General features: G+C 40.4%; 1 protein-coding gene across 2 annotated transcripts; it reads left to right on the top strand.

The window, feature by feature from the left end:
• The first annotated feature begins 67 nt into the window (after positions 1 to 67).
• TARS1 (threonyl-tRNA synthetase 1) lies at positions 68 to 27,853 on the top strand. 2 transcript variants are annotated; one of them, XM_025270653.2, is made up of 20 exons: positions 68 to 378; positions 3,123 to 3,203; positions 4,980 to 5,170; positions 7,669 to 7,761; positions 9,244 to 9,367; positions 10,657 to 10,778; positions 11,331 to 11,448; positions 11,699 to 11,763; positions 11,849 to 11,927; positions 12,683 to 12,829; positions 13,377 to 13,475; positions 20,770 to 20,936; positions 22,082 to 22,244; positions 22,342 to 22,479; positions 22,839 to 22,916; positions 23,031 to 23,131; positions 23,222 to 23,326; positions 25,062 to 25,134; positions 26,758 to 26,872; positions 27,322 to 27,853. In XM_025270653.2, the coding sequence occupies exons 1-20, from the start codon at positions 322 to 324 to the stop codon at positions 27,468 to 27,470; spliced, it is 2,265 nt and encodes a 754-aa protein (XP_025126438.1). In that variant the 5' UTR covers positions 68 to 321; the 3' UTR covers positions 27,471 to 27,853. The 2 variants fall into 2 exon arrangements, with proteins under 2 accessions (XP_025126438.1, XP_025126436.1); XM_025270651.2 differs by lacking the exon at positions 7,669 to 7,761 and having other exon boundaries at positions 75 to 378.

Genomic DNA, 27,853 nt, shown 5'->3' with positions numbered 1-27,853 from the left:
CTATAACCCGCCAGGAGTGAGTGCAGGTTCTGTAGCTTCCTCTACCGCCCCGCCGCTGCCTGATTTCCGAGAAGGGCTATCGCCACAGACGCTTTTCCATTGGTTTAGAGAAAGCAGGGCCAGCCATTCCGCGTTGTCGATTAGCTGCCTGCTCTCCCATCAGGTTAGGAGGCGGAGTTTGGGCGCTTTCAGATTGCATCAGCTGTGGACCTCGTGGCGCAAGCGCAGTGCTCCCAGTCGCCACTGCCCACTTCTTGGCGACTGCTGTCCTTTCCTCCTGGCCGTCGATCTGGGCTTTAGTTTTCTCTTGGTGGTTTGCGGATGTCCGAGGAGCAGGCCAGTAGCCCTTCAGCGAAAATGGGAGACGAGGAGAAGCCGGTGAGTGGGCTGAGTGGAGCCCGGAGGCAACGCTGGCGCTCTTGTACCCGTGTTGCCCAACATGGGGAGAGGGAGGGGTGGAGGAACCCTGGGGCTGGGGGCGCGATGGAACTCCCGGACGAGTCAGGGTCCCCTTTGGAGAGGAATCGCAGATTCATAAAGCAGGTCGGGGCCTTGCAGACCATCTCTGAGTCCATCCTCTTTTTGTAGATGAGGACGCTGAGTGTCTTGCTCAGAGCCACACAACTAATTAGAAGCCGAGACAGAATTAGAATCTAGAGCTTTGGGCTTCTAGACTAGCGTCTTTGGCTCACTGTAGTCGGGAAGAATGTTGCGGAGCCTCATTTAATTGTAAAACCACGTACGGTTAAAAGACCCAGTTTAAGAAAGGGAAAACCAAGTCACCGATATCTGCCCAAGTGTATAATAAACGGTGGAGACCACCCCATCTGACAAACTCTAGAGAAGTTACACAATCCCCTGCCCGATGCTAGAGGCTTGCCTTATCACATTGACAAACGTTCATCATTTTACGCCTGAACTTTTCGCTTTAGTGGTATACTATGCTTGGGAACATCTTCCCAATCCTGTTCTGTGGGCCAACTTTTGGGTTGAAAGTTCAGATCGCTTTTACGTAAATTTATAGTATGTACACTTGCCCATCTTTGTTCTGTTTTCGTTGGAAATAAAGAACGGCTGCCCCGTCACGTTTCCAGTTGTTACAGGAAAGGTGAAGTGGACATCAGGGTTCCAGAGAGACCCATTTTAGTATCGCGGCTCTACTGTTCACTGTGCTGTGCTTAGTCGCTCAGTCGTGTCCGACTCTTTGCGACCCTATGGACTGTAGCCCACCAGGCTCCTCTGTCCATGGATTTCTCCAGGCAAGAATACTGGAATGGGTTGCCTTGCCCTCCTCTAGGGGATCTTCCCCACCCAGAGATCGAACCCAGGGCTTCCACATTGCGGACGGTTTCTTTACCGTCTGGGCCACAAGGGAAACCCTGTTTACTACTGCTGCTGCTGCTGCTAAGTCGCTTCAGTCGTGTCCGACTCTGTGCGACCCCACAGACGGCAGCCCACCAGGCTTACCCGTCCCTGGGATTCTCCAGGCAAGAACACTGGAGTGGGTTGCCATTTCCTTCTCCAATGCGTGAAAGTGAAGTCGCTCAGTCGTGTCCGACTGTTAGTTGCTAGTCGTGCACAACTCTTTGCAATCACATGGACTGTATAGCCCACCAGGCTCCTCTGTTCATGGGACTCTCCAGGCAAGAACACTAGAGTGGGTAGCCGTTCCCTATAGTATCCCTTAATGTGGTTTGGGATTTCTCAACCTCAATGCTCTTGACACTACAAACTGGATAATTCTTTGTTGTGGGAAGCTGTCCTGTGCCTTGTTGGATGCTTAGCACTATCCCTGGCCTCTACCCAGTCTATGCCAATTGTACTCCCCAGTTGTGACAAGCTAAAAGGTTTCCAGATATTGACAAATGTTCACTGAACGGGTCACTGCTTCTGGGTGAGAACCACTGGTTAAGACGAGTTCTTGCTGTTGGTGTCTTGCACAAGACTTATTACTTTAAAACTTTCTGTGACTTCCTGGCGTTGAACTGAATTCTAAGAAGTCCACAGATGACACCACCCTTATGGCAGAAAGTGAAGAGGAACTCAAAAGCCTCTTCATGAAAGTGAAAGAGGAGAGTTGGCTTAAAGCTCAACATTCAGAAAACTAAGATCATGGCATCTGGTCCCATCACTTCATGGGAAATAGATGGAGAAACAGTGGAAACAGTGTCAGACTTTATTTTTTTGGGCTCCAAAATCACTGCAGATGGTGACTGCAGCCAGCTTACTCCTTGGAAGAAAAGTTATGACCAACCTAGATAGCATATTAAACAGCAAAGACATTACTTTGCCAACAAAGGTCCGTCTAGTCAAGGCTCTGGTTTTTCCAGTAGTCATGTATAGATGTGAGAGTTGGACTGTGAAGAAAGCTGAGTGCTGAAGAATTGATGCTTTTGAATTGTTGTGTTGGAGAAGACTCTTGAGAGTCCCTTGAACTGCAAGGAGGTCCAGCCAGTCCATCCTAAAGGAGATCAGTCCTGGGTGTTCATTGGAAGGACTGATGCTAAAGCTGAAACTCCAGTACTTTGGCCACCTCATGCTAAGAGTTGACTTATTGGAGAAGACCCTGATGCTGGGAGGGATTGGGGGCAGGAGGAGAAGGGGACGACAGAGGATGAGATGGCTGGATGGCATCACCTTCTCGATGGACATGAGTTTGAGTGAACTCAGGGAGGTGGTGATGTTGAGCTTTAAGCCAACTTTTTCACTCTCCTCTTTCACTTTCATCAAGAGGCTTTTTAGTTCCTCTTCACTCTCTGCCATAAGGGAGGTGTCATCTGTGGACTTCTTAGAATTCAGTTCAATGCCAGGAAGTCACAGAAAGTTTTAAAGTAGTAAGTCTTGTGCAAGACACCAACGGCAAGAACTAGTGAGTTTGAGTGAACTCAGGGAGGCCTGGTGTGCTGTGATTCATGGGGTTGTAGAGTCGGACATGACTGATCGACTGAACTGAACTGACCTTGTCTTTGACAGTGGTGAAATTTCCTCTTTCAAAATCAGATTTCCACTTTTTTAAAAAACAGATGCTAAAATAACATCCTCAAAACTTTCCTAGGGGCAGCTTGGATGGGTGTCAAATTAGATTAAAATAAAGACCCTTCATATCTTTTTTGCTTCTTTAGGTAGGTGCTGGTGAAGAGAAACAAAAGGAAGGAAGCAAGAAGAAGAATAAAGAAGGATCGGGGGATGGAGGTCGAGCAGAGGTAAATGTTTTCAGGGCTCTCTCATCAGAGATTGACAGGGCAGGGAGCTGTCTTAGACTTGTCCTATGTGAGAGTCTTATGGTTTTCATGGAATTTTAAGATGGCACAAGATGAAAAAATCAGGGAGAAGAGCCAGGAAAGTCTTAAGAGGGAAAGAAAGACTGGCGGTTACTTGTTACTGAAAAAGAAAAACAGCTGAAGTATGATTGTAAGATAATCTGTGGGATTAGATATGAAAAACAGAGAACAAACGTTGCCAAAAAGAGGACTGTGATAATTACTCAGTTGCCAGATTGGGTGCTAGCCCTGTGACCATTTCATTCAATGAGACATTGAGAGACTTTGGTGTTTGAGCTTATACTGAGTACAAGGGAAAACCAAAGAAAGCCCCATTCTTTTACCCCATTCACACTGTTTCCACCTGGACCTGCCTCTAGAGACAGGTTTTAAGCAGGGCAAATTTCCTTGAGGCCTCACAAGTGTAGCGAAAATGCTTTCAGTTCACCAGGCAGACGCTGGAAGGAACTGGCGTCTCAGGAGTCATCCCAGAATCCACCTCGTTCCTGGGTGCTGTAGGAGGCAGTGAGACTCGTCTTCCTACTTTGTTTTTGAAGTTGAACTGCTATGAACTAGGCTTCATTTTTTGCTTTTGTCATTGCAACTGTTTTATTAGAGACTCTTTAGAAAACGACCAAAAGACAGAAGAACAAAGGAATAGGCTCTTAAGAAGTATCCTATAGCACGGTAAACTGATTTAAGAGCTCTTTTTATAATTGCTAAACTTAGAGCACTTCCGCTTACTGAAAGGTAAGTTTGTAGGTGGTCAAGCACCACTAATTGTTGCTTAGAGCCCTGCATAACCATTTCTGTTCTGTTTTGTTCATTGTATCCCACTGTAAGTGTGGGGGGAATTGTTCACTGAATTTCAGAATTTGTAAGAAACTGCATATGTTCCCTAATTTATTTTTTATACTTTCAATATGAGTAGTACATACTGTTCTGTTAAAGTTTGAGAATTAGCCTGGAAATAGGAAAGAAGGGATATAATTAGAGGACTTTTCTGAATCAAGAATTGTGTGTGTGATGTGATTGAATATGTATGTTAAGTGATCTCTCTGGAAAAAAAGTGTACAATGAGGTATCCAAGACCTTTCCTCCTCCTCCATACTCCCATCATTTATGTACTTGTCTGGTTCCCCTTCTAAGGGCAGCGGGTAGATCTTATTCTCCTCTGTAGGGCCAGGTACAGAGAGTATCTGCTCCATGAGTGGTGAATAAGTTAAGTTTAACACTAAGTGCTTCTGATCAGGAAGTGCCAAATGGATGTGGAGATAAACGGCAGTAAGATGGAGAGGGTTATGTGGGTGGGTAGGACCGTACTGATGCTTCTGAGTAGGTGGGACCAGGTAATGTGAGCAGGATTGTATTAATAGAATGATGGGCTCTGTGTTTTCAGTTAATTTATTGGTGCTTTCCTATCAAGGATTATGGACCCCTGTGATGATTTAATGAAAAGCCCCCTAAGAGCACCTGAATGACTAAAGAAAGGGAAGGACTGTGGTAGGAGGGAGTTATAAAGAGATCAAGACTCTTCCATTAAAAAAAAAAAAATTAAAAGCCAAGAAAAAAATATGATTGAAATGAGAAGGAAATTTTGTATGAGGGGAAAAAATGAAGTACTACTTCACATAAGATAAATCTTTTTATTATTTCTTTTGCTTTTCTATATGAAAAGGAATGTGAGTATTGACTGACTGTTTATTTGTTATCTTGCAGTTGAATCCTTGGCCCGAATATATTAACACACGTCTTGAGATGTACAATAAGCTAAAAGCAGAACATGATTCCATTCTGGCAGAAAAGGCAGAAAAAGATAGTAAGCCCATTAAAGTCACCCTGCCTGATGGTAAACAGGTAGATGCAGAATCCTGGAAAACTACACCATATCAAATTGCTTGTGGAATTAGGTATGAGCTATATCTGTCTTGACCATTTGTTGTTTGTAACTAAACTTCTTTTTTTTTTTTTATCTTGCCAGGTTTTATCCTCATAACAGTTACGTTCCTGTTCGATGCTTTTATTGTTTAATTTACTTTATTTGGGTTTTTTAAAAAAACAGTTTAGAGGTTTGTGGTCAAGATTCAAAGTGAATATCTTGAAGACTTTGGTCTTATTTTCCAAAAGATTGTATATTTCTTCTTCATGCATGCATGCTAAGTCGCTTCAGTAGTGTCCGATTCTGTGCGACCCTATGGACTGTAGCCCACCAGGCTCCTCTGTCCATGGGATTCTCCAGGCAAGAATACTGGAGTGGATTGCATATCCTCATATATTTTTTCTACTTTGATCATAAAATGTCACATAAGCAAGTAGAGACTGCTTTATCTATTTTGACTAAAATTCTCAGTTTTAAAATTAAAAATGAAAGCAGCTCATCTCAAATGGGAAAGTTAAAAAACTAACGTGACACATGAAAAACTGTATTATTTTTGTAAATCTAATGTTCAAACTTCTGTTGGGCTGGGTTAAAGTTATTTCAGGTAAGTGAGAATTAGATGCATACTTTGTAATAAAGGAAATGCTTTCTTAATGTGATATGATAGGGATGAATAGCTGGTAATTTTATCAAAAAATGATAAAGTTGGAAAGGCATAAATCGATACATAGATTTTCTACCAGGTATTGGCAAACTACGGTCATAAAAAAAATGACTAATACAACTATAATACCAAGGTTGGGGGTGGGTGGAGTGCTAATTAAACTTTTACATTATTTTAACACACTTGAGAAGCCATATGAGTGCAAAGTCCTTCCAGATTTTTATGTAGTTGTTTCATCCACACCTGACTTGACAATTTTTTTTAAGTGACTTGCCTGTATCAAGCCTTCTCAAACATTCAACTTGGTTTTCACAGAAACTGTAATTCCCTTGTTGTATTATTTACCTGTTTCTGTTTACTTACAATGTGTTTACATATTGAGCTGAAACCACTGAAATCATCACATGAATTGTCAAAAATGATTATCATCACTATCATATTGTTGAACCTAAGAGGTACAATAACAAGTGCACAAACAAATTTGGGAGCCGCCACACACAGCTGGTTCTTGGCAAGCCCACTGTGCAGCTGGTGGGAGTAGGAGCAGGTAGGCCCATGAGCCACGTGAATGTTGCTATTAATTCGACGAGTATTTCTACCTAAAGTACTTCTACCTTACTCCAAAGATGGTAAGAATATTAAGCAAGTTTCCATGTGAGGTCATATATAACTGGATATATGGACAGACTTTTTTAAGTATCAGTTCAGCCTTTCATTTGAGAGAATTTTACAGGTTGGTTGTTTAAGAGATTTCTCCATTCTTGTGCAATGAGATTGTAGCTGTGTCCGTGTTAAAATCCAGGCTCCTGTCAGCCCAGGAACTGGTTCTCTACATACTACAACATTCTTCAGATTATGTTGTACTTTATCAAGGGGCCAATTGGAAAATAATTTTCCGGTTTTTTTTTTTTTTTTTTAATTAATGCTTCCATTGCAGCTAACTAGTCGGAAAATATTTTGGGGGAAACATCAAAATTTTAAGTTGAATCATGTAAGACACTGGTGAACTCTAGGCCTAGAATTGAGTTAGTAATATGAAAGTGAGAGTGTTTTATGACATTTTTACAAAAGTCCAGAATAACTTCTTGTTCTGTGAAAATGTATAGCATGAATAACAGGCTATTTAAAGGTTCAGGGGATTTGCGGTAAATATATGAAAGGGAAAAAGGGAGGGGGGCTGCTCCGTTTGCTTCAGAATGTTTTTCTTTGAAGTTTTGTTCCAAATCTTACTTTGTAGATTATTTTACGCCTTCTTTGAAAAATTGAAAAGAACCAGTATTATTCATGTATAATCTACATTTTCAAAATTGTTAGCATCTCAGAGTACCTTTTAGATCCGAAGATGAAACTTATTTTCTTCCCAAAGAATCCAAAGAATACAGAGAATATTAATCACCTTTCATCAGTACTTTAATCTTCTGACAACTGTTTTACACAAGTATGATAAAATATGCTTCCCTCTGACAATTCCATGTATCTTTTGTGAATGTACACTTTTTTTTTATTGGATCCTTTTAATCTCAGGAAGAAAAGAAACATTGGATATAATGCATGGGAAATTCAGTGGGAACACTGAAGATGGGATAGGAATGTGTTTTCTTTTGTTCTTCAGTTCTGATGCTTCAGCGGGGAAGGATATATAAACAGGTTGTAAACCCTCAAACAGAGCAAGGGGTGAACCAGCTCCCACAGCAAGTTCAGCTAGCCCAAGCCTGCTGGTGGTAGACTTAAGACTCAGTGTGAGGGCTTCATGGTGTAGGGTGTTGCCTGCTTTTGTCAGGTTAGAGTATTATAGACTATTGTTTCTCCAGCTGCACGTTTGCGTATGTGATCTGACTAACCATACTCAATCCTGCTTGAGCCAGCCACACAGCTTCCTGCACCTTTCCTAACATATCTCTGCTTGCATCCATGCCTGTTCTCACACTTGGAGTGCCAACTCCTCTCCTTTGCTTCTTGTCCAAATCTTCTGATCCTTCAGCCCCTGGGTACTTTATTTTTTTTAATATTTGTTTGTTTTTGGCTGCATCGGGTCTTTGTTCTGGCATGATGGATCTTCGTTCCAGCATGTGGATCTTTTGGTATGGCGTGTGGGCTCTTCATTGGGATGTGTGGGCCTTTCTCTATTTGTGGTACCCCAGCTCTAGAGCATGCAGGCTCAGCAGTTGTGCTGTGAAGGCTTAGTTGCCCGGAACATGTGGGATCTTCATTCCCTGACCAGGGATCAAATGCACGTCCCTTGCTTTGGAAGGAAGGTGGATTCTTAACCACTAGACTACCTGGTTACTTTATGTTTAAAGCCTGTCTAGGCCCCTCTAATCTGTGCTGCTTTCACTTCCTCAGAACTCCTGTGACTTCTGTACCCGGTGTGGTCTGACACCTCATAACTTGTACTTCGTACTGTGTATTTAGGTGACGTTTTTATCCGTATTATAAAATGTTTTATTAGATAGCATTTTATTTCACATATATGTTGTAAATAATATTATCTTAGGCATTTGCAGAATTCTGAGATTAGTGTCGCCTCTCAAAGGAAAGATCTGTTACAGATTTCAAGCAGAAGAAAAGCAGAGAAGTTATTTAGAACCACCCTATCTCCCCCCCCACCCTTTTTTTTTTTCCCCCTTTGGCGTCTAAATAGCCTGGTTTTATGGAAAACTAATTTTGAAGAAATTAAAATGTAAACTACTGGAAGTTGTTATTGTTTATTACAGTTGCCATGTTTGCTTAAACAAGAAGCATTAGATGTCAAATAATAGTGTTTGGAATTTTCAGAATCTTGTAGTTATATTCTTAGGGACTATCTTGAATTTTGTTGCTTTTTAATTTTATTTCACAAAGTTAAATGTACATCACCATAATAATACACAGTCAAACCTCAAAGACAATACAGGTTCAGTTCCAGACCATCACAGGAAAGCAAGTCATATGAATTTTTTGGTTTCACAATATATATACAAGTTGTTTGCATTATACTGTAATGTATTAAGTGTCCAATAGTTTGGTCTGAAAAAACAGTACATGCCCTAATTTAAAAATACTGTATTACTAAAAAATGCCAACCATCATCTGAACCTACAGCAAATCTTGATACTAACACCAGAGATCACAGATCACCATGGCAACAAGTATCGTAATAATGAAAAAGCTTGAAATATTGTGAGAATTAAGAAAATGTGACACAGAGGCACAAAGTAAGCAGATGCTGTTCTGAAAATGGTGCCGACAGGCTTGATGCAGGGTTACCACACACACACACACACACACACACACAAATATATATATGTGTGTGTGTGTGTATATATCTACAGGGTGTAATGAAAGACGAGATATGCCTGTATATAATGTTTTCTTATTTCGGTTCTCACATCAACTCTTGTGCTGCAGAAGATTCTTTTTTATAGAATCATGTTTTTATACACGTGTGTATATATTTTCAGTCAAGGCCTGGCCGACAACACTGTCATTGCTAAGGTGAATAAAGCCGTCTGGGACCTAGACCGTCCTCTGGAGGAAGATTGCACCTTGGAGCTGCTCAAGTTTGAGGATGAGGAAGCTCAAGCAGTAAGTTTTTATTCAAATTCACAGTCTTTTCCAGCTTATTATTTAAGCCAGCAAGTGGCTAAAGTTGGTTGATGTCTCATTGTCATATTTGAAGTCTTGATTTTGTCTTTCATGTAGGAAACAGAATAAAAGTGCTTGTTTTATAAAATTAAGATGTGCAGAAGTGCAGTTAATTCAGATTTATTCTTACTCAAGACACTTCAGTGAGGGAAAAGTGCTCGGAATTTTATTAGAAATTGATTAAGCAAGTAAAAATTATTAACTACACTGTTGGTCAACACTTAATCAAGATGTATCTATTTATTAAATTTGAAATGATTAAAATTTCTGTTCCTTTTGGACAGTTGATTTTCATATCTTTCTTACTTTAAAATGCCAAAAGCACTATAAAAATCAGTCTGCATTTGACAGCAGAGTTTTCCCCTATTTCTCCAGGGTGGAATACCATATAAGAAAAAATAAAATGTTTTGTTTTAGTGACAGTGATTTGCTTAGATGCATCAACGGTTTCCAAATGTACTCTCGAGTCCTTAAGTTTTTTATGAGAATTTAAATTTACTTATTACTTTTTATTTTGATTTCAAGGTCCATATGTTTGTTCTTGGTTTTAAATTGTATTATAGGCTCTAGTTGTGTGTTGTTTGAGCCCAATAAGAAAAAAGGGCTTCCATGGTAGCTCAGATGGTAAAAAATCCACCTGCAATGTGGGAGACCTGGGTTGGATCCCTGGGTCAGGAACATCTAGAGAGGAGGGCATGGCAACCCACTCTGGTATTCTTGCCTGGATAATCCCCATGGACAGAGGAGCCTGGTGAGCTATAGTCCATGGGGTCTCAAAGAGTTGGACACGACTGGGCAACTAAACACAATAAGAAAAAAAGTAGGTATAACTCGTAAGTGATGTTCCACAGCCAAGTAAAGGCCAGAGCATAGCCCGTGGGGTTGACTCAAAAGACCCTGGTCCATTGTTGTTAATAAGACAGTCATGCTGTGGGTACATGTTGTTTTCAGGGGACAAAATCCATCCCATTTAATTAACGATGCTAATTTGTATTTTAATTAGTTTGAACAGATAATTTCTAAGATACAAATACAATTTAGTAATTAGAATCCTTTTAAATCCTTTTGGCTCTGAATAGAATCACATTGAAATCTGTAGATTTATAAATTTAGATCTTCTTGTCTTAAATTTACTCTATACTAAACTTTATATATCTTTCAAAACAAACAATTAATTTACAACTTGTACTCCCAGACTCAGACCACCTTATTTTTCTTTGAATTTTCAGGTGTATTGGCACTCAAGTGCTCACATAATGGGTGAAGCCATGGAAAGAGTCTATGGTGGGTGTCTGTGTTATGGACCACCAATAGAAAATGGATTCTATTACGACATGTACCTCGAAGAAGGGTAAGTTGTGTAACTGGATAAAGAAAAAATCTGAGTTACTGTGGGTTCATACTTTATTTTTAAAGATTTGTCAATAAAGGAGAAATGAGACAAAGCTTATTGCTTCACAGTTACCCAGTATTCCTGCTAAGAAAACTTGAAGTGTTGGAGTAACTCACGAAGTAGTAAAGACTTTCTTGAGAGCTCTGTTCTAGATCAATGAAGGTGATTTAGATCATAGACCTAAACCATATGTCGGGAAATGACATGAAGGTTGAACCTCTCCTTTCCTAGTGGGACGTGTGGGAATGGTCTTCATGAAGAGCAAGCTCAAAGTCACTGAAAATATAGAAATAGTTTACAAAAAAAATGTCTAGTTTAAAAATTCTTAATATATGATGCAAGGGTCTAAAATTCTTAATATATGATGCTGGGGTCTAAAATTCTTAATATATGATGCCAGGGTCTAATCTTCTATATTAAAACCTTTGAAGTATTCTGAAGACATGTTCCCCCAAGCTGTGGTGTGAGTAGAAAGGGATAGAAAGAGATTAATTCTATTTTATTCTTCAGGGGTGTGTCCAGCAATGATTTCTCTTCTTTGGAGACTTTATGTAAGAAAATCATTAAAGAAAAGCAAGCTTTTGAAAGATTAGAAGTTAAGAAGGAAACTTTACTGGAAATGTTTAAGGTAAATTGAACTGTAACACGGCCTCCACTTCTGTTTCACTCATTAACGTTACTTAAGGTACATTGGGCTTAGTGTACTAAGTCAATGACTATCCTGTTCTTTAGAAAAATTTAACAAATGTTTTTAAAACATGTATGACATTTATAGTCATAGAATGCTTAGACATACTTCAAATTGTATTTTAGCTACAGTATTTAGAAGTAAAAATTAAAGAGTGGTTATTTTTTAAAATAATTTTTTCTATTTTCAGTACAACAAGTTCAAATGCAGGATTTTGAATGAAAAAGTGAATACTCCAACTACCACAGTCTATAGGTGAGAATATCAAGTGTCGTTAAATACTACTATTGTATATGTCATTGTAAGTCTTTGTTAAAATTCTTTTTTTTTTAATCTTCAGATGTGGCCCCTTGATAGATCTCTGCCGGGGTCCTCATGTCAGACACACTGGCAAAATCAAGACTTTGAAAATACACAAAGTAAGCAGTATAACTTTGGAGGCTCTATATAGACATACTTGTCTACTAAAGATGTATGTTTATTTAAACTTGCATTCCCTTCTCTTTTCAGCCATGTTTCTCTTGCATATGTAAGGGTGGATTTTTTTCTTGTGCTCTCTGCTGACTGTGGGTGCTGTGTGTCACTAGCCTTTTTTTTTTCTTTTTGTTTTTTTTAATTGAAATGCTCTCAAGCAGTGACTGAGAGACTCACCACCCATCACCAAAGCACGTGGTGGTGGATTTTTGGGGGACTTACAAAATCACAGTCAGGCTTTGAGACCGATTCACTGGAGGGGTGTGCTTTTGCCTTCTGTTATGTCTAAGGTGGTAATTAACCCAAATTCTTTTTTAACCAAACTAATCATGCCAGTAAGATTTTTGTTGTTTTTTGGTTGGTTGATTTTCCATTTTTGCCCAATCTTCTTGTGAAAGAAAGGTGCCTCTAAAGTCAGTTTTGTTTGTGGAGTTGTGATGTCAGTGGGTATTGAAAACGGGGCAATTTTGAGAGGATTAAGCAACTAGCTTCGTTCTGTGGAATGAGTACAACCACTCTAGACAGACCTCAGCAACTGGGAGATGCTTATATACTACATGTTGGCTTTTTGTGCCATTTTTCTTGAAATAAGGGCTAAATACGAATTTGACCCATAATGTAACTGTGAGAAATAACATGTAACTCTTAAATGAGATATTAAGAATTTGAATGTTATCTCATGGTTATTCCCTTTTTTCAGAATTCCTCCACCTACTGGGAAGGCAAGTCCGATATGGAGACTCTACAGAGAATTTACGGCATTTCCTTTCCAGATCCTAAGATGTTGAAAGAATGGGAGAAGTTCCAAGAGGAGGCTAAAAACCGAGATCATAGGAAAATTGGAAGGGTATGTTTAAAAAGAACAATGTGTGTAGACCAGATTGTCATTTGAAATATAATTGTATCAGGTAATGGTTATTTAATTCTGAAGAGGTGCTGTACCTTTCAAGGACTTACTGTACTGTTCTGGAAAAGCTGTAAATTATTTACTCATTGTCCGCATTATCTTTCTAGAGTGTGTTCAGTACTCTGCAGAAATTGATTTTAACTACTCTTTTTATTGAGACCACATGTTAATGGCCTACATTTTTCTGTAAAAGAAGTATAGCAGCATTTCGTAGAGCTGGGAGATGCTTTTGAAATTCCCTGCTCTCGCTGACTTACTTGAAAGACATGGAAACTTAAGTCCCAGAAACGTTTATCTGCTTGTTGCCCAAGATGACACAGAGCATTGCCAGTGGATTCTGTGGTGTCCTTTTCTTTATTCCTCTACCCCTGAATGTTTTCTAAACTGGAAGTTAAGTTTGGTAAAAAAATACTCATTTCTACAAGTGTGTTCACTCTGTGCTGGGCATGATATATGTATAAACTTCCTTTTGCTTTTGTATACCCAGGACCAAGAACTCTACTTCTTCCATGAACTCAGCCCTGGGAGTTGCTTTTTCCTGCCCAAGGGAGCCTACATTTATAACACACTTATTGAATTCATCAGGGTAAGCCATATTCATTCTTTTCTTCTATAGATTTAAGACATAAGTTGATTTTATTAGATAAGGTCTGCCAGAGGGAAAGATAACCTTGCGTTTGAGAAGAAACATTTTAAAGAATAAATGAAAATGGATGTATTAGGTCTCATAAAATGTATAAAAAATTGTTTCCTCCTAATATGTGATCTAGTCCATATAGTTGGGTATATATGCATGAGATAAGCTGGTGAGCTTGTAATGGGACCCGTAACCCCTTATGTGGGAGATCTGTGGCTTTCTGACCGTTCATTTGTATTTTCTTTGAAAAACAAGTTAATCTTTACATTACTTTTTTCTTTGTAAACTGTGACAACCGTACATTTATAGAGAATAACACCACCAGTATCTCTGTACTCATCTCCTAGTTAAAACATATCCAAATAGGGCTATATTTGCTTCAGGTTTTTTATTGAGGTAGAGTAATACATGGGCTTCCCTGGTGGCTCAGTGGTAAAGAATCCTCCTGCCAGTGCAGAAGACATGGGTTTGATTCCTGGGTCAGGAAGATCCTCTGGAGAAGGAAAGGGCAACCTACTCCAGTATTCTGGCCTAGGAAATCCCATGGACAGAGCAGCCTGGCGGGCTATAGTCAATGGGGTTAAAGAGTCACATACTACTTAGTAACTAAACAACGGAGTAATATATACATGGTAAGGGGGGAGAAACTGTCTTTTAAGAGTCCTTTCTGATCTACTTCCTTCCTTTCCTAGAAGAAACTATATACTATTTTAAAGTTAGCATGGATGGCTCCTTTTTGTGCATGTTATTTTTACATCTGCCATATAAATATGTATCTAAATTATGTGTTTGTGTGCTTCAAAGTTACATGCATGAAGCCTTGATGTGTATTAGTCTGCCCTGTGATTTTCACTTCAGATAAGTACACATCCAGTTCATTTTCACCTGTTCAGTATTGAAAGGTTGTTGTTGAATCACGCGAATACACCAGGATTCTTGGCTCCCGGAGGAGAAGAATTCAATCCGGGGCCAGAGACAAGGCTTGATTGCTCAGAGCTTTTGTGTAATAAAGTTTTATTAAAGTATAAAGGAGATAGAGAAAGCTTCTGACATAGGCATCAGAAGGGGGCAGAAAGAGTACCCACTTGCTAGTGTTAACAATGAGGTTATATAATCCAAAGAAGGTCTGGAGGTTGTAAAGACTTCATCAGACCCACTCCCATAATTTACATCTTAAGGTAACACGGTCCTCAGGCAAGATACATCCTTGTAAAGACCAGGTCTACTCCCATAATTAACATTTTAAGATAACAAAAGGTTGAATCCAAAGACTGTCCTTAGGCAGGATACATCCTTGTAAAGACCAGGTCTACTCCCATAATTGACATTTTAAGATAACAAAAGGTTGAATCCAAAGACTGTCCTTTCTTCCTCTTTGAGAATTCCAGACCCCTCTCTCCTTGGGGACCCCTAGACTCCCTATCAACTTGCCTAGGAACTGACTCTCTCATTCCCCCCTTTTCTTTTAGGAGAATTATGTTGCCTAGGGAAAAGGGGCGTCGTTCTCATTCCATAACTGCTTCCGAGCTGACAAGGGGCGTTGTCCCTAAATTGGTGAGGCAACATATTCTCCTAATCCTCATATTGAGGATATCTGATCCAGGGGCCCCAAATAGTAGCTGGAGGAAGCTACAGCAGTAGCAGGAGTTTGAGCAACCATTTGTAACTTAAAAGCTTTCATGCGGCTAGAACAAATCCAGTTATACAATTACAGATGTAGGCAACATAGTCATTAAAACAAGTTAAAATCGAAATTAAAAGTCACATTATGTCCATAGTTAAAGTACAAAGTGTTGCACCAGTCCATTTTAGGGTTGGTAGATGTCATCAGATGAAGAAGAAACATCGCATGTGATTGTTGTCAAAGATATTTACAGACTTGGAGAAAGTCTTTTCCTTGAAGTGGGGATGTCCACCACGGGAAGCCTTCCATTGACGAAGAGGGGAGCGCTCCACAGACCCAGCAGTTTATCCTTTAGATCCTCCCGAGCTGTATGGTTTAAAGTTAGGAATTGAGAACAATCGTGATCAGGTGTTTCATTTTCCTTCTCAGGAAGGAAAGTGGCAGGATTTAAATTTCCACAAACTTTAAGCTTAGTTACTGGTCCTTCTAACAACAATGACTGATACTTAAGAAGCCTACTGTCTGTCATCCAAATATTAACCTTAGAATTTAAGATTCCACTCACATTATGAGAAGTCAGTACAGTAAGGTTTCGTCCATTAATTATTTTTAAAGCTTCAGGTGCTAATAAAGCCGCTGCCCCAATTACTCTTAGGCAGTGGGGCCACCCACGTGAAACTACATCTAATTCTCTGCTTAGATAAGCAACAGGTTGCTGGTGAGGCCCTCGGGGTTGTGTCAAAACTCCCAATGCCACACCTTTTCTTTCAGTGACAAACAAATTAAATTCTGACCCTGTGGGCAAGCTCAGAGCTGGAGCTTGCAGGAGAGCAGTCTGGAGAACCTTAAAAGCCTTTTGAGTTTCTGGAGACCAAACCAGTTTGTCGGTTTGGGCCTGCTGAGTTTCAGCCGTAAGTTTATATAAAGGCCGGGCAAATTCCCCATAACCCAGAATCCAAATGCGACAGTAACCTGTGATTCCCAAAAATCCTCTCAATTGTCTTAAAGTCATAGGTAGGGGGTGATTTAGTATAGGCTTAATTCTCTCAGGGCCTATGGCCCTAGTCCCTTCTGATATGATTAGGCCCAGATATCTAACCGATTGTTGACAAAGCTGAGCCTTTTCTCTTGATGCCTTGTAACCACAGTCCGCCAGAAAGTTTAAGAAATCTTCTGAGGCTCGCGAACAAGCTTCCTCTGTCTCAGCACAGAGCAAAATATCATCTACATATTGTAACACCACTACTTTAGAGCTATTAAAGTTTTGTAGATCCCGTGACAAACTTTGTCCGAATAAGTGAGGACTGTCACGAAATCCCTGGGGCAAAACTGTCCAGGTTAATTGAGAAGCTGGCTGCGTAGGGTCTTCAAAGGCAAATAGGAATTGACTTTCTTCCGCCAAAGGCACTGAATAGAAGGCATCTTTTAAATCAATTACTGAGAAATATTTGGCCCGTTCAGGAATTTCAGACAATAGAGTATAAGGATTAGGCACCACAGGGTGTAAAGGAACTACAGCCTCATTTATTATTCGTAAATCTTGAACTAGTCTCCATTTACCATTTGATTTCTTTATACCCAAAATAGGAGTGTTGCAAGGACTGTTACAGGGAATTAATAGTCCCTGCTCTTTTAAATTTTTGATGATGGGTTTTAACCCTTCCTTAACTTCAGGTTTCAGTGGATACTGCTTCTTATGTGGAAATACGTGCGGGTCTTTGAGCTTAACAATTACAGGAATAGCATTTTGTGCTCAACGCACAGATTTTCCATCAGCCCATACTCTAGGATTTACATTTTGTTCAACTAAAGGGAGAGAAAGGGAGGGCTCCATATTCATAAAAACAGAGGCATGGACCTTGCTCAGTATATCCCTTCCCAAGAGGGGTGAGGGAGATTCTGGCACAATCAGAAACTCGTGTGAAAACAGCACAGAATCCCAGTTGCAAGATAAAGAATAACTGAAATAATACCTTTTGGCTCGTCCAGACAGTCCCATTACGGAAGCGGATCGGGAAGAAAGTGGGCCAGGGGCTTCAGTGAGCACAGAATAAGTTGCCCCAGTATCTAAAAGGAAATCGACGGATTGGCCCCCCACAACTATTAATACCCGGGGTTCCTCAGGTGTAATTAGGACGGGAGCTTGTGTGGGGACCCCCGGGCACCTTCAGTCCTGATTGTCTTGAGAGTCCGACCCGGGAGACCTACGCCTCTGGGGGCAGTCTCTCTTCCAGTGTGGTCCTTTGCAGACCGGACATGGAGCCGGGGGTGGCTTAGATGCCTGAGGGCAATCCCGCTTGAGGTGCCCCTCCTTTCCACAGTAGTAGCAAGCCCATCTCTTTTCACCTGGGCCCCTCTGGGCACTTTTCTCAGGCTGTTTAAGAACGTTTTTCATAGCCATGGCGAAGGCTTCCGCCTTTTCCTTTGTCTTTTTTTGCCTTTCTTTCTTTTCCTCATATTCCCTACCATAATAGACTGTCTGAGCCAGTTGTAACAGAGTATCTAAAGACTGATTTGGTCCATACGCCTGTTTTAATAGCTTACGGCGGATATCTGGAGCCGACTGAGTGAGAAATCTATCCTTTAAGATCACTTTTCCCTCTTCACTTTCGGGATCAATCTCAGTGAATCTGCGAAGGCCTTCTCTCAGTCTATCTAGGAATTTACCAGGAGCTTCTTTTTCCTCCTGTTCTATATCTGCCAATTTGCCATAGTTTAAAGGCTTAGAACGTGCCTGCCTAAGTCCTTCAAGAATACATCTAACAAAATGATTCTGATCCCATCTTCCTTTAGCTGTGTTGTAGTCCCAGTCTGGTTCTATAGTTGGGACCGCCTGATTCCCAGTGGGGAGGGCCGCTATCTCGTTCTCCCTCTTCCCTACTGATTCATTACCAAGCCATTCATCTCTATAAGCAACCGCTTTTCCCAAAACTCGAGTCTTTGACTCGGGAGTCAGCGTTTGTCCTAAGATATACATCACATCCTTCCAAGTGAGGTCATAAAGCAGAGTAACACCTTTAAAAGCTCTAATATATTTTTCTGGGTCATCTAAATAGTCTCCCAGATCCTCCTTGATTCTTTGTATTTCTTGATAAGAAAAAGGCTTATTAACTCTCACAGACTGATTATTTCTCCCGGTGGGTGTTTCATAAAGAGGCAACAGCTTCTGTGGCTGTTCCTCAGTCTCTCTGGCTGCTCTGCGCATATGATCCCAGGGATAGATTGGAGAAACCTGTTTTTCCTCTTCTCTTTGTCTCCTGTCCTCCATCTCATCTCTTACTTCGATGGTCTGAGTTTCTAATGAAACCAGAGTAGTCTGAGGTCGTACTGAGACAGGAGTTGTTTGGACCTCCATGTGGGCAGTTTGAATCTCAGTTTGGAGTCCCCAGCACGGGGGCAGAGTAAGAGGACAGGAGGGAGCTGAAGGTTTCACGCCCAAATCTATACCCTTAGGACATAAGTCTGGCATATTTCGCAGAGAGAAAAAGGGCAACACATACGCTACTTCTACCCATTTCCCTTGTCCCTTACAGAACCGGTCTAATTGTAGAACAGTATTATACTTAAGAGACCCTCCAACTGGCCACCATTCGCCGTCCTCCAATGGATACCGTGGCCATGCAGTATCACATAGGAAGACCAGGTGTGTCTTCTTTAAGCCCTGGGGATCAAATCTATCCCAGTTTTTCAGGATACAGTTCAAAGGAGTGAGGCTGGAATTGTTAGCTCCCATCTGTAAGAGAGAAAAAAAGCGACCAGCGCCATTTTTTCTACCGGAGGCGTCCCTCCCTGCTCTAGATGGGGGTGTAGACAGACGTTACACCAAAAGCTTTTCCTTCCTGGTCGGACTTAGTCTGTCCCTTACCGACGCAGGTGCCGTACTCGTCCCTCCTGGTTCTACCACCAAGATGGGGTGGGGATGTACCAGGGGTAGACTTGATAGCATCCCTACTTGACGTCCAGCTCTTCACCCTTAACCTTGCTTGCCTCTGATGTCACCCGGGGTGAATCAGAGTAACCTTCCGGAATGCCTCCCAAGCTAAAACCGCTGTGGGAAACATTCGTCACTTGAGTGCCTTTGCACGACCCTGAGTATTTCCTGACCACAATACGACCAACGCGAACATAAAACAGATATTCTTTCCAAGCATCACCACACCAGTATAACAGCCTCCTCTGATCCACCAGGAGCCAGCGTTACCAAAGGAAAAAACACATCACAGTCCCAATCTGAGTAACCTTTAACCTCAGAGATGTTCTGGGAGCTAGAGCTCCAACTAGCTTCCGAACTTTCAAGATTCCTAGCGAGGCTAGACACTTTCTTGACTACCAATCCAAGTTTGAGACCTAAGCCACAGTATACAGTAACAATATAGATCACAAGTCTCTTGAAAGTCTATGATCTGATAGATTAGGTTAGTACTTCTAATTACCAAGGAGTTTTGAAATGGTCAAAGAGACCGAAAAGTTTGACCGAGAAAGGAGAGTTCAGTCCACACGCTTTGCCCATTTCTGGTCGGTTCCTGAAGGAGACATTGGGTGCCTCTTGGCATTGGCAGGTCGGTATAACGCCCCAACAGGTTTCTGCCATAAGCCGTATGAGATCACTGTGGAACCGCAGAGCAGGGCCCCTTACTTGCTTCACGCAGGGCCTGCCATTCATTCACACAAGCACACCGTAGAGTTAGTAAAGCACGGCAGAAAATGTGTTCGCTAAGAGAACAAAGAACTAAAGCTCCAAGCTTCCTTACCTTGTCCTGAAGGATCCCGGACGAGCCCCCAAGATGAAAGGTTGTTGTTGAATCACGTGAATACACCAGGATTCTTGGCTCCCGGAGGAGAAGAAATTCAATCCGGGGCCAGAGACAAGGCTTGATTGCTCAGAGCTTTTGTGTAATAAAGTTTTATTAAAGTATAAAGGAGATAGAGAAAGCTTCTGACATAGGCATCAGAAGGGGGCAGAAAGAGTACCCACTTGCTAGTGTTAACAATGAGGTTATATAATCCAAAGAAGGTCTGGAGGTTGTAAAGACTTCATCAGACCCACTCCCATAATTTACATCTTAAGGTAATACTGTCCTCAGGCAAGATACATCCTTGTAAAGACCAGGTCTACTCCCGTAATTAACATTTTAAGATAACAAAAGGTTGAATCCAAAGACTGTCCTTAGGCAGGATACATCCTTGTAAAGACCAGGTCTACTCCCATAATTAACATTTTAAGATAACAAAAGGTTGAATCCAAAGACTGTCCTTTCTTCCTCCTTGAGAATTCCAGACCCCTCTCTCCATGGGGACCCCTAGACTCCCTATCAACTTGCCTAGGAACTGACTCTCTCAGTATTAATCCATCGTCTAACTTCCACAGTGTGCCCATGTGCTTACCGGGCGCACTGACGTCATTTCCCTTTCTCCCGTGTGACCAGCTGTGCTGGAGTACCCTCCTCTTGTACATATCAGGGGCTTCCTCTTAGGTGAATCCCTCCCAGCGGAGCTTTGAGATTTTAAGATGTGCATCTGGAACTTTACTAGATTGTAGACAATGGCTCGTGAAATTGTTCCTTGCATCTGATGTGTAAGCATGTATTCCCTACATGCATTGTGTCTGTTTCCTAACAGAGTGAATACAGGAAACGAGGATTCCAGGAGGTGGTCACCCCCAACATCTATAATAGCCGGCTCTGGGTGACCTCGGGCCACTGGGAGCACTACAGCGAGAACATGTTCTCCTTTGAAGTGGAAAAGGAGCTGTTTGCTCTGAAACCCATGAACTGCCCGGGACACTGGTATTCAGCAGTTTTGAGTTTCTCTCAGAGATTTTCTAGCAATCAGTCCTGGATTGTTTTTCCTCCTTTAAAAATATTTAAAAAGAAAACAATGATGTAATCAGAAGAGTATTTAAATGCATCATAAGCGCAGTGGTGTAACGTCCTCTGTGCCCAGCTAGATCCTCAGCTCTGTAGACGTTCAAGAGTGGCATTGGGGCAGCATCAGTGAACAGACAGGATACAGAACAGGGGAGACTTTTATTTATTTACTTTTTTAAGATACATGCATCAGAACCTCCTGCTGATGAATTGACATCCTTGGAAAATCCTCCTTGCCTTGAGGCAGCTCACTTTGTATCCTTGGAAGCTGGGTGAGGAGCAGCGTAGGGCAGACCAGGGAGAGTGCTGGCTGGCTGCAGGTGGCCAAGTCATAGCTCCTGGCACCGGTCCCAGCAGCCAGGCCTCGAGGGCAGAGGGCGTGAAACGGAGGAGTCTCCACGTGGGCCCTGGCTTGTAAGTCAGGGAGCCAAGTTCAAGTTTATTCTTAGTCTTCCCAGGTTCTTCAAAGTTTCTGAAGCACTTTCAGACTAACCGGGAACTAAAGCACTTTGGGGAGCAGTAAGAAAGTACAGGAGGCGCTAGTGGAAAATCTCCCACCTGCCAATGCAGGTAGACGTAAGAGACGCGGGTTCAATCCCCAGATTGGGAAGATCTCCTGGAGAAGAGAATGGCAACCCACTCCAGTATTCTTGCCTGTCCCACAGACAGAAGAGGCTGGTGGGCTACAGTCCATAGGGTAGCAAAGAGTTGGACATGATTGAAGTGACTTGCATAGCACAACAGCTTAAGTACAGACTTTCATTTCCACTGTTTCTATAGCTAAGATTTTCTTTACAATATGAGCCTTAAAGGCCATCCTCAAAGAGCATAAGGATAAGACTTCAGACTTAATGGAAATACATTTTTTATTCTAGCTTGGTCATGGATGGTTGTATTATAATTTATTTGCTGCTTTATTCATGCAAGTGCTTAGAGAAGCCCAGACTTTTGATGTGTGAACAGCTAGATCCAGTATTTGGCAGCCTTTCTTAGCAGTATCAGAGAAGCAGTTGTGTTCTTGTGAAATTAAATGTCAGTGGATTTTACTTTGCTCTCTTCTTTAGCCTCATGTTTGATCATCGGCCAAGATCCTGGCGAGAGTTGCCTCTGCGAGTTGCTGATTTTGGGGTGCTTCATAGGAATGAGCTGTCAGGAGCACTCACAGGACTTACTCGGGTCCGAAGGTTCCAGCAAGATGATGCTCATATATTCTGTGCCATGGAGCAGGTATGAGACTCTGGGGTGAAACACTTTGAAAGACATGTCAAGAAGATTGAGGAAAATTAAATTACCACTGTTCCGCCCGCCCCTTTTTTTTTTAAAGATTGAGGATGAAATAAAAGGTTGTTTGGATTTTCTGCGTACAGTATATAGCATATTTGGATTTTCTTTTAAACTGAACCTGTCTACTCGCCCAGAAAAATTCCTTGGAGATATTGAAGTATGGAATCAAGCTGAGAAAGTAAGTGGTGGTTTTCAGTGTACTTCAGTATTACTTGAGTGAAACTGGCATGCGCCATAATGTGAGAAAGCCAAGCTTCTTTAAATGGATAAAAGCGAAAGAAAATTGGAAATGGTTTCTAGGCTTGTGTAAGCCAGTTTTTTCGTCTATGATTTTGTATTTTAGACATGGTTGAGTGTGTTTTTTTAGTCATCAAGCTGTAACCTTTAAAGGGGTTTGTGTATGAGTATGTCTAGGTGGACAAAATTGTAAAGCAAAGAATAGTAACCCATAAAGTAGTTATAATATTTTTAGTCTCAAATTAGGATGGAAGAAGTTGCATTTGAACAAAAATTTAAATCATTTTGTTTTATCCTTAGCAACTTGAAAACAGTCTGAATGAGTTTGGCGAAAAGTGGGAATTAAATCCCGGAGATGGAGCTTTCTATGGTCCAAAGGTCAGTACCAAAGTCTAATTGAGAGTAATATGTCTTTTCTGTTCGGGTGAAGAAGAGACTACTTTAAAGTTTTTAAAAATTCACCCCTAATAGAACCCAATCTTTGCATCTTAGATTGACATCCAGATTAAAGACGCTATTGGGCGGTACCACCAGTGTGCAACAATACAGTTGGATTTTCAGCTGCCCATTAGATTTAATCTTACTTTTGTAAGGTGAGTTTCTAAGTGTTTGCTCTGAATATTCTTCCATAGGACATAAAGGAACATATATACAAAATAAAACAATTTTTTTTTTCTTTCTAGCCATGATGGTGATGATAAGAAAAAGCCAGTCATTATCCATAGAGCCATCTTGGGGTCAGTGGAAAGAATGATTGCTATCCTCACTGAAAACTACGGGGGCAAATGGTAATGTGTGTCATTATTTGCATGTGTTTCTGTCCAGACTATGTAAATTAACTGTCAGAAATGTCTGTTGTCCAGTTTAGTTCTATGATGGAAAGGGAGAATGATTCTAGTTGGTGACTTCTGATTAATGACAAGTGTTTACTAAAAAGTAAGGAATCACAGTCTAAACCCAAATTTTTTAGCTAGAAGAATGTTTGCAATTATTTTTAGCAGTTGATTGGTTCGAATGTTATATAAATGCTTTCTAATTAGGAGTTATTCATCAGTAAGATTATTGTTTTGATTGCTTTCTAAGTAACTTTGGGAACTTATAAAACTTTGTTTTTTGTTTGAGTAAACAAAAGTAGGCTTTCAGCAGTACCTTGTTCAGTGTTGCTGATCATAATAAATAAGCATTTTGGACCCTTTAGAAGCCAAGTTTTTGGGGTGTTTTTTTTTTTTTTTTGGATTGAAAGTACAGAGTCCAAACCAATTAACATTTTTGTGTCTCATTTCTAGAAACGTTTGTTTCTGCTGGCAAGATAATAAGCACGTTACCTGCATTTTATTTTCTCAGCACCTTTGTCTGGGCCCCATTTTGGGAAGGCAGTTGAAAACAGGAAATGGTTATGAAACACCCATTTTGTACAACCTGTGTCATTACATTGCAGCCACTTCAGTTTTCTTTGTAATTTGATTAGTTCAGACATTTTAGGTTAGGGATGTCATATGTATAAATGAAATAAGCTAATTTCTTTTTAGTTATATTTCACAAAATCAAAACAAATATGGGCAGTATTCTCTGCACAATCTCGAGAATAGGGAGGTCCTCAGCTGATGCTTTACCAAACCTGTAGTAAGTGGGGAACAGCCCACAACTGGGGTGGAATTTGGTGCTTACCAAATTCAGCCGAATTTGGTGCTTGAAAGTGAAAATGAAAGTCGCTTAGTTGTGTCTGACTCTTTGCGACCCCATGGACTATACAGTCCATGGAATTCTCCAGGCCAGAATACTGGAGTGTGTAGCCTTTCCCTTCTCCAGGATCTTCCCAACCAGGGATTGAATCCTCCCACATTGCAGGTGGATTCTTTACCAACTGAGCCAAGAGGGAAGCAATTTGGGGCTTACTCCAGCCTAACTGTAGCAATTACGCCCTTAATTGTAGCAAAATAACTTGAAAATAGAGGCGGGACCAGGAGCAGCACTGGCTTGAGTCTGCAGCGCGTGGGGATTGGATGCCTGAAATCCCTGAAAGGAGAACTGCAGATGGGCTCACCTTTTTATAAGCAGTGAAAACACACTCACTTTAACAAGTACCATCACCACTTACTAACTGTTTCTATTTGTTGAGTCCTGCAAAATGGATCTTGAATAAACTGAAGGCACAGTCTCTGTCCCTACATGAAGAATGAGTAATACAGTAACACTTGAATAAAATAACCTTTGGGGTAAAATAACTTGAATCATTAAGTGCTTTTCTTTGTCAGTGTGTTAAGCCCTCCAGCAGCAGGTGCATGGTGTTTTCTGTTAGCTGCTGTGTTGAATTATGGGACGTGGTCCCAGCTCTCTATTTCCCTTTTTTCTGCTCCTGAATCATCCTTCAGTCCTTATTGGACATTGAAAAAAAGCCAAGTTTTTGGAAGTGGTCCTTGCATGTTTCAGGAAAATGTACTAAATAGTAGACTAAGAAATGTGCTATCCTTGTTGAAGAAAGTTCCCAAATTCACATTACATATTTTTTTATTTCTTCTAAAGGCCCTTCTGGCTGTCCCCTCGTCAGGTAATGGTAGTTCCAGTGGGACCAACATGTGATGAATATGCCCAAAAGGTAATCCTTAAGTATGACTTTCTTTAAATTTAATAGCTGTTGTTCACCTTTTCAGATCTCATAAATTATATCTATGCTTTGTAAGTCAAACTGCTGTGATATAGAGAAGTGTTTACATTTTCAGTCTTTGGTAAGCCTAAGTAGATCATATTACCTCTTTAATGTGTTTTTATGTGGTTCTGTGGTGAGTAGACTTAATTTGGAAAGTTTTACACACACTTGATGTTTTAGTTTTTAATATTAGCAAGTAGTGTGACATATAAATTCAAATGCATAATGTAGTGTAAACTGTTCTTTGACTCAGTAATTTTGGTTTGTTTCTAATGCACATTTCTTTAATTTGAAACTTTTTTCAAATTGATGGTATGACAGCAATCTTTGCCCTCCCTACCAAAAAGCCACCTTACTAACAGATGTACGAATATCCATTCATACCTCACACCTTAAAGAGTAGAACAGTCTATTCTGTTATACAGCAACAATTCCATGCTAAGGAATCTCAAATTATGAAAAGTTGAATTATTAATAAAAAGCATTGTTTCATAATTGCAAGCTGAAAGTAGTAAATTGGCTAGACAAAAAATCTATATATCAACGAATAACATTGTAACGTCAAAACCACCACGTTGGACTTCCCTGGCAGTCCAGTGGTTAAGCCTCCACGCTTCCATTGAAGGGAGCACGGGTTCAGTCCCTGGTTGGGGCACTAAGATCACAGACCACAGTGTGCAGCCAAAAAAAAACCCAGCCTGTGTTTGGATCAGAATAAATTGCACTCGAGTCTCAACTGCCTTTTAATAAAGGAACATTAAAAAAAACCAACTGATAGGCAGACTATTCAAGATATACTGTATTCCTATCACCTCACACAGTCGTTTTAATCAGTTATGCTTTCCATGGTTAATGGATTTTACTTTATTATATATGCATGTATTTTCACAGTAGAAAAAAGGTCAGTTTTAGTTAACTCACTTTTCAACTGTAACACTAACTTTCTCCATGTGGGGATGGAGTGGCATTTCACATTATGTAGGGGGTGGATTTTTGATTATACTGAGTTGTGGGGGGAGGACACTGCTATTAATCCTTAATGACTAGAGACCAGAGATGTTAAATAGCCTGCAGTTACCAGGCTTCTTACCCAGTGGCAGAATAACTCAACTAACATGTGCACAGGGCTCGTGTTAAGAAAAAAAGCACTGGTGCTTTATACTTTAAAATAGGTTACAGTTGAGAGTGTAGTCTTATCCTGGCACTGTAATAAACTAAGAACCTTTCTGAAATTTGTATACTTAAAAATGCTAGGAGGTTCATTGGTTAATGATCACTAAAGCATAACAACCTATTAGTGAGATAAAAATGGCCCGTTCAGATCATTCTGTCTTATTGAGTGGTAATTGGTTGTCAGATAGATGGAAAATTTAACCTGGTTTATTTAATTCATAGTTTATCTCTCAAACAATATATCGTTTTGTAGTTCCACATCACGATAATATATACTTCAGTATATTTATTAACATTCCTTTTTAATGTTTGTGTAATTGTTCAAATTGTTAAATAAAATTATTTAAGATCAAAATATAATTCTCCTTGAGATCTGAAGAATTCTCTATGTTTAAATAGGTACGGCAACAATTCCACGATGCTAAATTCATGGTGGACATTGATCTGGATCCAGGCTGTACATTAAACAAGAAGATCAGAAATGCACAGTTAGCACAATATAACTTCATCCTAGGTAAGAAAGGAGACTTACCAAAGACAGCCTGCCAGAACTTAGGAAAACTTGAAACCTGGAGATGTAGGCTTAAGGGAATTGTGATCATCAGTAGTCTTTCCAGTCCTGATCTCAAACTATATGTTTGTTCTGTTGATATAACAAAGGAACATTTTGGTTTGGAAACTTGAAAGATTCAAGTAATCTTGAAAGGTTTGTCTAAAAATCTTCTCCCCTTCACCTCCTGCTTTTCGTCTGGTGACTTTTTAATAAGTTGGCTGGATTAAGTGACTTGGTAATAAGCACAGCAGTTCTAGTCATTGCAGAATGGTGGGTTGGGTTTGTTTTTTTCATGAGTAGATTTGGCCACCTGTACATTTTAATGAATCAGAAGCTACAGGGTGGATTTCTGTTTGAATATTCAGTAGGAATCTTTTCACCTAACAAAAGTTTTGTGGGTTTTGGTTTAGTTGTTGGTGAAAAAGAGAAAACCAGCGGCACTGTCAATATCCGTACCAGAGACAATAAGGTGCACGGAGAACGTACGATCTCTGAAACCATCGAGCGGCTCCAGCAGCTCAAGCATTCCCGCAGCAAACAGGCAGAAGAAGAATTTTAAGGAAGAACTTTGCCCAGCTTGGCTCAGTAGAAAAGGGTGAACGTGTTTGCCTACGATGAACTTTGGGTGATGGAAAATATCAGCTTATACTAACCTTAGAATAATTTGGCAGAGCCTTTGGAGATTACTGCAGATCAATGTTTTTTAATTTAGACTTTAGACTATACGTATTTGAAGAAGGTAATTAAAAGTGAAACATTAACATGATTTGATTCATTAAGTTTCTGAACACTGGATAAAAGCATGAGGAATGTGCTAATGTAATGTGGAAGAATGTTTTTGTAAATGTAATACAGCTAAAATGTAAGTTTTTTCAGATTTGATCAATGGAAAAGATTAGAATTGGATTATGATTTAAAAATAAAAACTTCTGTTCACATTAA

This window comes from Bubalus bubalis, chromosome 19, assembly GCF_019923935.1.
Source record: "Bubalus bubalis isolate 160015118507 breed Murrah chromosome 19, NDDB_SH_1, whole genome shotgun sequence".
NCBI classification, from domain to species: Eukaryota; Metazoa; Chordata; class Mammalia; order Artiodactyla; family Bovidae; genus Bubalus; species Bubalus bubalis.
Note: the sequence above shows the minus strand (reverse complement) of the source record. Positions and strands in the feature narration are given on the sequence as shown.